Below are 12,149 nucleotides of genomic sequence, written 5' to 3'. Positions count from 1 at the left end.
ATCTCTAAGGCTTCTTCTAGTTAATGAACACGAGTCCGGGTTCGTGTTCGAGTTGATCTCTTACATTCGATCTAGTTCGTCTTAAATCGTCGTGACTATTATTCTAGGTTTTTGATGGTTTCAACCAAAGCTTTAAAGTTTCCAGGATTATGAGTCAAAAATCTATTTTCGACGTCAAAATTTTAACACTGCTTTTAACCCATTAATATGCCCTTAATATTTTTTGAATTAATTTAATTGACATGAAAGCAGGACAGTTAAAAATTATTTGTTTTTTCCTCCAAGCTACTTTAGAACAAAAATAAATTGACTATATTTGCTATTAAAGTAAAATTTTTAAGAAAATAAATAATTCCTTAAAAATAGCTTATAATTTCTTCTCTTTTTCCCCATAATAGGCAATCATAGAAACAGCTTTTTCCTTTGGACTTGCTATTGGACCAGTTATTGGTGGCATGCTGTTTCAGGTAATATATTTCATTCCACATATTCCCATTAATTCTTTGACGCAGAAAGGACACTACGTTTTTCTTTATATATACCTTTTAACACTCTAATTATAAGCAAAAATATATTTTGGTTTTATTTAATTAAAAGAAAACAGTCCAATAGTTAGTAAAAAAAGTCTGTTAGATTATCGGAATTAAATTTGTGCTAAAATTGGGGAAAACTATTAGGACAATGTTTTTAAGATTGATGCTACTCCCCATATTTTGAAAGTCATAAGTACAAATCCATTGAAAAGAAGGTATGTTTATTCAGAAAAGTACGTTTACTGTGTCTGATTCCTTAGTTTAATGAATCTGATTCCTTAGCTTAATGATGTTTCTAATTCCTTTATAGTTAACCCTAATCAGTTAGCACATTTCAGGTTAATCTTTTGAATCTATAACTAACTGTACATGTCTGAAACTGATATTTTCGGATAGTCGGAGTTATAACTTTAATAGAATCAGATCTAATTTCACACATTTTCGATTTTTTTTTTAAATTACTACCTTCAAGTAAATTCTTTGTTTAGCAAATGTTTTGATGACCGATGATATAATGAATGCTCTGGTAGCTTTAAAATGCTAACCATGCATTTTTGAATTCATATCATTGTTATCCTCGAATTCTCTACTGTTTGAATTAATACGTATAAGTTATCTAATAGTTACTAAAACTAAAACATCGGTAAGATTGACGGAATTATATTTAAACTGAAACATTAATTCCAAAATAAGTAGTTTGAAAAATTTTTTTTTTGTTTATCAATAATTTATTTTGTAAATTTCAATGATGAATAACTGTTTATACGAAGGCTATTTTTTTAAATAATGGCCGTTTGAAAAAAAAAAAAAAAAAACCAAATGGAAGAAAATTTTCATAAAGCAAATTTATTTTTTGATTCTACATACGTTTCTTTTTTTTTTCAAAATGGTTGCCAAGTTTACTTAAACACTTGTCATACCCTTCAACTAGATTTAGAATACCCTCTTCATAGTAACTTGCCGCCTGCTGCGATATCCAAGAGGTTACGACCGTTTTCCCGTCTTCGTAATCGTTGTACTAGTAAGCGATACTTAGAACATCGGAAAAGATGAAAATCACTTAGCGCAAGGTCTGGGCTGATGAGGGGTGGTCCAAAACTTCCCAGCCGAAAGAGTCAATAAAACTGAGCTGTGGAGAGAGTCATTGTCATAGAGATTTCTGTCAGCATGTCAGTAGAAAGCTTCGTAAGCTTCAGAAATCTGTCGGTGAATGTATGCAGCAGACAGGCTTTTTGCCGACAAAAAACGCATCACTGACAGTATCTCATACGCGGCTGGTGATTTTTTTAATTTGAGCATTTTAAAGACACAGAACTGACAGTACAGGGTACGTACACAAGGAATGCCGAGGAATGCTGAGACACGCAGCAACTACTCGTTGTGACGTAAGCGTCATCTATTAGCGTACTCAACAAAACGAACCTTAATTTAAAAACAGCTCTCATATTAAACCTAAATAACTATAAATAAGCGTGAATTTGAAAAATTATTGCCTGGAAGTGAGCCATGTTAGTAAGATTTTGCCTTAAATGCCGAAAAAAGAGAACGGAGTCTTATGCTGTATTTCCTAACCACAAATTATTAAAATGCTACATATAATATTTTTCTCTTATTTTTACCTAATTTAATACAAAATAAGGAAAAAAGTATGAAAAATATGTTTAATACAAATTCTGCATCAAAGGATTAAGTTGTGTTAAAAAGTTTATATTATTTAAATGTGATTCATTTAAAATTGGTATTTTCCTTCTCTCTGATGTGTGTTTGCCAATGTCTAATTGAGAGTACTTTTTGGAATGCTTCAAAATTTGCATATGTTTTTCAAATCTTTCTTGCTGTTGTAAAATTTGACTAGAATTCAATAATGCTCGCATACCTTCCATGAGATATTTTATGAAGTTGATTTATCCGAGTTTTGAAGTAACTGAAATTATTAGAATTTAGAATCATTAATTTTTAAATTTGAAAAAATATATTCATACTTTAATATTTCTTCAGCAATGTTTGGTATAACTTTTTAAAATTTATAAATATAAATGTAAATTTTTTATAACTTTTTCTTAAATAAAATATGTATTAAAATTCAAAATACATTTTTATATGAGTGAAACAAATTAAAATAAATATCTAAAATATACATCAATTTCATGTAGTTATTTTTTTAATTTAGGTAGTGATTATTAAATAGTACCTTTTGTTGAGATATATAATTTTATAGTTAAAAAAAAATTATCATCGAAGAGGAATCTTAAAAAGTAATGCTGTCAAAAATTCAATACGGAAATTGGATTTGCTTTGTAATTACGACGCAATTTTTTTTAATTATAAAGAGGCTAAGCAGTATAATTTCTTTTAACATAAAAAAACCTGATGGATCCAAAATAATTTTAAAAAATGTATATATCTTAATGAGTTTTATATAAAATTTAAAAATAAATTATAAAAAATTATTAAAATGTATTTTCAGGTTGGAGGTTTCAGTCTTCCTTTTTTAGTTGTTGGTGGTCTACTTTTAACAGGAACAGTTGTAAATATTTTCCTCTTCAAAGACGTCGGTAAAGTATATTTTAATAAATTCTTAAAACATATGAGAGTTATGAGAATTGTTCATAGCTGTTTTAAATTCATACCTAATACAACTTAAAATTGTAGTATTATGAACAACGTTTTACTTAAATGATAGACATTTGTTTAACTTATTTTTACCATTCTCATAGTTTTACAAAGCGCAAAAAGTAAACAAATTAATAATTATTAATATAATGAATAGATTTTCACGGACTCTCTCTTAATGATCTGACCTTAAATATGCAGGGGTGATTTGTGAGCCTAATTCTGAACATTTTTTTTGAGTATGACCCATTTCAAAAAATTAACGTCAAGACATGAAATTCTAAATAAGTTATATACAGCATTATTTAAATGAATAATTATGTATAAGTTCATTTTTATCTCTATAACCACATTTATTATTCTATTAAAAAAATATTTGCAAATGAAAAAGTTTCCAAGCATAAATTCCAGTTCTAATATTTTTAAATATAATATACATGAATTTTTATACATAAATGTGATCGATGATTTCTTGAAACATCTGGAACTTGGATTTCCGAAAACTTCCGGATCGCGGTTAGCGAAAAATCAGGAGAACAATCATCTCTGCATATGTTAATTAATTTGCGCAAGCGAAATTTTAAGTTACGAAATCAGACATAAAACGCACTTTCTTTAAATAAACATGCATTTTTTGGAGGCTTTGAATATTATACTCTCAAAATACACAATCGGAAAATTAGTGATCCAATAGTTTAGGACAGAATGTGATCAAAAACTAATGCCCTTTAATCTTAACTACACTTTTTGCATATTCAGCTCACTCAAAGATTTCGTATTTTTAAATTTTTATTTCGCAAGAGCTAGAAATTTAAAGAAATTGGTTGAAACTAATTCTCTTCAATTTTTATATTTTATCGCTTAAAGTAATATAAATTAAATTGGTGGACTAGAAAGGGGACTTTGTTGACAATTTCTAGTCAATATTTGCAACGTCACAATTCAATTTGAAAGTTAATCAGAGCATATTCACTCGCTTCGTGGTACAGAACTCAACCAATTACAGACTTCTGTTATTTCCGAAAACACTACAATCAAACACTCAAAGACATTTTTATTTTTTTTAAATCTTGAGCTGTTGTGATTTCTCGTCTTGCTCACTATCACTCGCTCATTTCTCCTTTTGTCTTTTTCAATATCCTAGTTTTGACACTTTGTATTAGGGGATTCACAATGAGCACCTGTTCAATATCTTTTCAGATTATTTCTCTTGTTCATTACTCCTTAGCTTTATTCAATGAATCTGAATTTATACTCTAGTTTTTTTATTAGAGGCTATGCTCCTAATAAAAACTAACTGCGCAATTCTTTCAAATCGTTTCACTATCGCATTTCACTTAGTCTTGTTTAATACTAAAACTTCGACTTTTATTTCTTCACTATTTTATTTAACAATAGAGACTACGATCGCTATCCTTCGTCAATCCTTGGAATTGCTTGCTCAGTTCTTTTTGGAATTTTTGGAATTTGTGAACTCGAATCAGAACTCGTTTCGTTTGCTTATGTCATCTCTTCGATTCCCAGTGACCAGGATTATCGATTACGTGGAAAAAGACCGAAATATTGGAGTTCATTGATATTCATTCTTCACGCTCAAATTTAACGCCTGTATTTAAAAAATCCTTAAAAAAATTAATAAATTTTATAGTAATTAACCTTTAATATTCGCGTAGGTGTTACGAATTTTTCATTTTTAACTACTGAACTGCTGTATTTTAGCTCAGAGAAAAAGATTTCATTTTGTGAAATACTGAAAATCAGTTCATACTAAATAGAAAGATAGAAGAATGCAAGGAACTATTTTAAAAATTTCTCTAAATTTATTTGCATAAATATTATCATGGACTCAATTTTACTGACATACATAATATTTACGTAAATCTTACATAATATTTGCTTATTAAAAGTAAGTCCATGTTATTATTTACATAAATATTAACATGGACTTACTTTTTACTGACATACTTAAAATAATAAATTTTTTCGCTGAAAACAGACTGGCTCTGTCATCTTTCTATTAATTCCGAAAAAAAAAGGTTTTTTTGTAAGCTTTTGGGATTGTAGAAATGACTTTTTTCAAAATACAGAAAAACTTTAAAATTAATTTGAAATTTAAAATAAAAAGCGTAGATTTTTTATTTTCAAGTAAATGCAAATTTTTTTTTTATTTTTTACATAGATTACTGCTTCTTTTTATAACGAAAAATCTGTTAATCACTCCAAAACTGATTCGAATTGATTACGTCACTGTAAGAAATCGTTACGCTTCTGCTTATAGTTTTCGTGACACTGGATTAAGCTTCACAAATTTTTTTTATTTTTTAACTTTCACATAAAATTACTTATAAAATAACATTCACATAGATAACATTTTCATATCAGAATGTTATGAAAACTAATGCTTATACATATTACTATAATTATATAAATATTTTATAATATTTATTAATAAATATAATTATTTATATTTACTAATATAAATAATTATATTTATTAATAATATTATCATATATAATATTATAGATGATATATATTATTAATTATATTAAATAATTAGAATATTTTTCTAATTGAACTAAATATGAATTATTTTAAATAATTAATATTTTACTAAATATGTGCGAAATTTTATATTTTTCCTTCACTTACTCTTTGCTTTAAAAGGGAGAGAAGCACATGAGGCGAAATTTTTCTGAAACAGCGGAGGTAACGGCTGGGGCAGTAACTTTTCTTTTACATATAAAGATTACTCAGAAAATAAAGGAATCTAACTGCGAAACCCAAGAACTTTTTTCCCACGTTGTATAATTAAATTATGAAAAAAATTATATTGCATGTAAAATAAGTAAAAAAAAATATTTGAACAACGTACTTTTTACTAACAAAAAATGGTCAAACTTCGAAACGAAAAATGCCTGTATGTTTTCATGCAAATTCAGTAGTTTTGATTGCTAGGTTAACGAAGTGGAAATTTAATTAATTTATTTTCAGCAAATCTTAAAAAGAGACCATTCAAAAACTAAATTCTGAATTTCTTTTCAGATGATGTTCCTCCACAATCAATTAGAGCCAGAGATTTAATAAAAGATATCGATTTCCAAATAGATATCCTAGTAATTATGTTATGCTTTGCCATGTTAGGATTTAACGAAGCAACTCTAGAGCCTCATATTCGACAAGTGAGTATTGAAATTGAATATGTCTTACCCTAATTGAATATCCAGCTCTTGGCAAACAGTCGTCAGGTGACGCCATTATAGGCACTGCATATTTCCAAGCTTTTAAATTTCCTTTATTTGATATATTAATTGATTTTTATCCCATTTCATAAGAAGCGAATATAAATTTTTTCTTTTAACAATAAATGTAACGTCTACATTTTTAAATCTATGTAAGTTACTTTGCATACGATGAAGGCACAAAATGTTTTTTCTTAAAGTAAAATCAAAAAATAGATTTTGATATTCGTTTTGTCACGACGTTGAATAATTATATACACTTATTAAGGAAAAGATCTTTATAATCGTTTTGTAGAGACGTTGAATTATAATTAGTTATACACTTATATACCAATGTGTTATATTGAAAAAGTTAGACGTTACATTTATTATTGAAAGAAAGTCATAGAAATATTCATATTCGCTTTCATGAAATGGGCACAAATTAATTAGTTGGTTCATTTAATTAGAACAGGATTAGGGATAATTAAAAATTATTATAAATTTATAGAATAATGGAAGTTTAAAAGGTAGGAAACATGTAATGCCTATAATTACATCATACTAGAATTTTTTAATCAGCTTGTCACTTTTTAAGCTTTATGTATGTGTGCCTACATACATTTAGGCTAGTTAGAAAAAATATCATTCGCTACTAAATTGGCCTAGTTTATATTAGACAATTTGTAATAATTCTTAACAATATTGAAGACTTCTAAATAACTTTATTAAATGTTTAGTACAGTAAATCTTAGCAAAATCACTCAGAGTAGTTTTTGCGCAATTCTTAACTAGCTTAAATGGATATTGGCTGATTATGAAAAGCCTGAAAATAACATGTAGATTGGAAAGCACTGAAGACTTTTCTAACTAGTCTAGAGCATTGCAAAATACTGGCGACATTTAAAAAGAGCTGGATTTTTTAATCAGCCTATTTGAGCACTGAATAAGTATGTCATTTATTTTGTTATAATTTGGCGAAAACTTTTATTAACAGTTTAACTTCAGTCCAACTATAGTGGGATGCATATTTCTAATCGAAGGAGTAGTTGATGCAGTTATCGCTCCTATTTGGGGTTTATTTGCTGAAAGAGTGGTAAGTAAAGTTTTCCTTGACAAATTAGAAATGTTCTTATTAAAAATATTAATTAAATTTTCAGTGTTCTAACTGAAATATAAAATTTATTTTATTTATGTTTAATCGAATTGAGAGCTTCGGCGGCGCAGTCGGTAAAGGTGGAGAATTGAGGCAGTGAGTTCGATCCTGACAGCCACTAAACAACCGGCGTGTGCACAAGCTGCACGCTAATCTGACATGGCTGATAGCTTTCTCGTTGGCTGTGATATGGAAGTTTAGAAACAGGGATACCATATCAGACACTGTCTACGCCATCTAACTGGGGTCAAAACTACGTGGCGTTCCTATCACGGCTCTTATAAAATAGATTTCTGAAAAACAGGGTGAGATGCTTGGCCACTGTTGGGTGTAGGGGTTTAATCGAACTTATTTACAATTCTGCAAATTCATTGCAATAATAAGCGATGTCAAGATTTATCAAAAGACAATTTACTTTTGTAGAAATGCTCGAAAAAACAACCCATGTGTTATTTTTCAGAAATATACAGAAAATTACTACTAATTGTAATTCCTTTACGTCGCACTAGAGCTGAGCAATGGGCTATTGGCTTAGGTCTGGGAAGCATCCCCGTGGATGATCCGAAGACATGCCATCACAATTTTGATCCTCTACAGAGGAGAATGGCACCGTACTCGACGACCTGCACGCGAAGTCGAGCACTTTACTGTAGAACAATTTAACGAGGACCAATACCGCACCCCCTCGGTCCTTACGCAGACTGATCCAAGTGGTCACCCACCCGTGATCTGTAGGGAACCGTGTTTTAATGATCAGTCCACTGCGGGACGAAAATTATTGCTAAGAAATGTACCTATTGAAGTACTTTATAATGGGATTATGCATTGAATAAAAAAAAAATTAGTAACTTAGTTTTTCGCCTTTTAAACTTGAAATAAGTTTTTCTTGCACTACATCGCAGTAATATTGTGATAGTGTATTCAATAAGTATACTGCAATTTATTAAATGTGTTTATTAAATGTGTTTATTAAATGTTTGTTTTTAATGCAATAAAAATGGAATGTCAAGATATATAAAGAACTTATTTAATCGGTGAACTGTGATATTAACTTCCCTCTTAAAAAGGCAATCAAAGAGTTATTTTACAGGTATGGGTATAGATTTATTTTAATATATAAAATGGAATATTTTTCAATAAATTTAAAAACGTGATTTCCAAAATTGTATAACTTGAAATTGTTTACTTTCAATAAATTCAAAAATGTGATTTCCAACATTTTAAATTTTGATTTCGCATAAAGCCGGAGAAATATTTTCATACACTATTCCAAATTGATATTTATTTAAGTGAATAAAAGGTCTATATCAATGTATTTAAGTTTTCAAACAATCTCATTATTGTTTTTTTATGGCAATAGGTAAATTTTTATAACATATTTTTTTGCTTATATATATATATTCTCTTAATTAGAGAAATGTTCCGCAGTGGACTGATCGTAAAGACACGCTTCCCAGTAGACCACCGAAGTCAAGTATCACTGCTTGCGGTCAGTAAGCGGGTGGATAATCACTTTGATCAGTCTGCGTAGGGACCATAGGGGGGGGGCGGTATCGGTCCTGGTTAAACTCGATTAATTTTGCGAGCAGTTCGTCGGGCTACCAAAGGAGAGGTGCCATCCCTTCTGCAGAGGATCAATATTGCTATGACATGTCTTCAGATCATCCTCACGGATGTTTCCCAGACCGTCGCCAATAGCCCATTATGCTGCTCTTGTGCGACGTAAATAAAGTTCCGACCTACCTAATAAGAGAAATATAGTTTAAAGTTTAAAATATTTTCTCTAAGGTAATCTTTAATAAAAAACGTAACACGTAAATTTAATGTAATATTTACAGATCTGTTAGCCATTTTTTTCATTTCCAGTTGTTCATTAAACTGTTACAGAAGTAAATTAAACGTAAAAATCATTTAAGAGGATCTTATTTTAAATACTTTCTTGTTCATTTTATTACAGTGCAAATTTAATCGTAAATATTATTAATTTTTGAAATGTTTACCTGTTTTATTGTAACAGGAATACTCGAACCCCATTAAAGAGATTTTGAGAATGACCAACAAATTAGCTTCTTTAATTTATAGAATGTAAAAAATATGTTGAAATTTTAAACTTATAGAATTTATGAATCCAAAAAGAAATGCGTCTATCAGAGATGGAAAGCATGGTCAGCTGAAGGTTTTTTAACAACTTTTATTTTTTTTTTAAATTTCAGAAATTTTGTGTAATCACATTTTTAAGTGATTTAATCAAATTTTTTCATGTTTTAATCATCATGGAAAAAATGCATTATTATTTTGACTTAAAGAGGAAAATATTCCACTATGCAATTAAAAAAATTAACCACTATAAAAATAAAATTTTCTTTTAGCCTAATGCCCAGTGCCTAACAATTTTTGGAGCTTTGGCATTTATTGTTGCTTTCATCATCATTGGTCCTTTACCTTTTTTCAATATCCATACGTAAGTTTAATTTTTCTTTCTACATTAACATGAATTAATTATATCGTTTAAGAAATATTTCCGCTCAGATAGTAAAATAGTATCCGATATTAAAGTTTACTAATTCTGAATCTATAGTGAGGAGTGTAAGAAAGTCATGCATGATTTTTTTTTCTTTTTATCACTGTTCATTTTACTATTAAATACTATGAAATGATTGATAGTTCAGTTTTAGAATAGTTTAAATTTTATTTATTTGCTGGACCCAAATTTTTAACTTTTAGATAACTTGCATATGAAGTTTATCACCTTTCTGTTTTATAGTTCATATACCCGCGTATTTTTTCCTTTTTTTTTAATAAATTTGTTTTCAGAAAACTTCATTTATCAAGCTCAAAAATTACATATTTAACTGGTTATTGACGCATTGCATAAAATAAAGTCACGACACCACTCCTGTTTATCACTATCGAAAATGCTCCCCTCCTATTTCACACTTTCCTGATTTCATGCTTATGAACTTAATTAGGAGGAGTATATATAATTGAATATATATATATATATATATATATATATATATATATATATATATATGTGTGTGTGTGTGTGTGTGTGTGTATATGTGTGTGTGTGTATTTTTTTTTAATATCCGATCCATTATAAGTTACTTTCATTGTAAATTTATAATATTTTCCATTGTACTCGCATTAATAAAAAAAATTCAAAATGAATTTCACATATAATCTGGCCAGTAAAATTTGCTTCTGTTACTTACTTTTCTTATGCTTTTCTTGAATGATGTGATTAATTTTAAAACTATCTTTTTTAAAACTGTGTTGCTTAAGTTCTATGTCTATTTTTTACTTTCCTAAGGCGATTTTAATAATAAAAAAAGGTATTATGAGTAATACCAGAATTTTCAGTAAACCAATACCATATTAACTTAAAAATTACCAAATGAATGGTTCAAATACCGTATATTTTGACTTTTAAAACCAGAACTACTTTTTTTTTACTGGAAATGACATAACCATACAAGTAAGGTAATTTTATCCGAAATTCTTTCTCTGCGTGAACAAAAAATTTACCGAAATTCAAATGTCTATATTTGTTATTAATCAAAAGTTTCTAAAACTGGCTCGAACTAGTTTTGATGCATGTAAACGAACTACCGACTAAATGTTGAAATAAAAAATTCACTTTGCTAAAATATTTCTCATTTTCGATTTCAGACAATTATCACTTGTGATAGTATCCCAAGTCTTAATAGGTATTGGAATGGCTGGTGAAATTGTGTGTTCCTTTACTCATGGAATGAAACATACTGTGTAAGTCTCAATTTATATTAATAACAGAAAGAAGTTTGCTTTTAAATATCAAACTAGTTTCGAAAAAAAAACTTGGCTAAAATAACAGGGTATTACAGGTAGAAAATCCATTGGAAAATGAGTTAAAAAATGACAGTTTTTGCTAACGCTATATCCGGAACCAATAATTGAGGTTTCAAACTATCTCAGTGAAAACTGCGTAAAATAAAAAATAAAAAAATAGAAAAAGAAAGAAACAGACCACTCTAAATAACTTTTGATTGGATCTTCACGTTCTAGGACTCAATCTAAATGGTTCAAAAGGGTTACCTCGAATATGATAATTAATTAGTGCAGACGATATTTTAAATTATAAAATCAGACACAAAAACGCACACTCTCTGAATAAACATACCTTTTTTTCGGTGGATTCGGATTTTCGACCCCAAAATATGAGGAGTAGCAGCAATCTGTAAAATATGGTCCCAATAGTTTGGTCAGGAGAGCAATCCAAAGCTCGGAAGCAATTGAAAGATTTTGCACGCTATTATAAAATTCATTCATCCATAGAAAATTTCATGAAAAAAATAACTTTTATTAAATATTTATGATTTTTTTTTCATTTTATTTAATAATAGTCGAAAATTTTTTGAATTGTAATTTACATAATTTTTTACATCATTTTAAAGAATGTACTTTTACTTGGAAAAATATAATATTTGGTCGAATAGTTCCTGAAAAATAGAATTTTAAAAATACGACTTTTTAAATTCGATTTTTCAGAAACTACTCAACCGATTTTGTTCGAACTTCGTATTTTGCCTTTTAAAATTGCATTCTTTAAAATTATGTAAAATTTGTATACCATAAATTCAAAAGTTT

General features: G+C 28.6%; 1 protein-coding gene across 5 annotated transcripts in view; it reads left to right on the top strand.

Moving 5' to 3' along the window:
- The window catches only part of LOC107452122 (MFS-type transporter SLC18B1), an 86,957-nt gene that overhangs the window by 66,245 nt on the left and 8,563 nt on the right, over positions 1 to 12,149 (top strand). For all 5 annotated transcript variants that reach the window (XM_071187408.1, XM_087155469.1, XM_087155470.1 and 2 more), the window contains 6 exons: positions 399 to 467; positions 3,001 to 3,088; positions 6,189 to 6,325; positions 7,362 to 7,460; positions 9,890 to 9,981; positions 11,193 to 11,288. In XM_071187408.1, coding sequence (XP_071043509.1) covers positions 399 to 467; positions 3,001 to 3,088; positions 6,189 to 6,325; positions 7,362 to 7,460; positions 9,890 to 9,981; positions 11,193 to 11,288 — 581 coding nt within the window. The remainder of the gene's footprint in view (positions 1 to 398; positions 468 to 3,000; positions 3,089 to 6,188; positions 6,326 to 7,361; positions 7,461 to 9,889; positions 9,982 to 11,192; positions 11,289 to 12,149) is intronic.

Source organism: Parasteatoda tepidariorum, chromosome 11, assembly GCF_982258835.1.
Source record: "Parasteatoda tepidariorum strain Cologne lab strain chromosome 11, Ptep-v5.0, whole genome shotgun sequence".
NCBI classification, from domain to species: domain Eukaryota; kingdom Metazoa; phylum Arthropoda; class Arachnida; order Araneae; family Theridiidae; genus Parasteatoda; species Parasteatoda tepidariorum.
The sequence above is the reverse complement of the archived record's forward strand: the minus strand, read 5'-3'. Positions and strand labels throughout refer to the sequence as shown.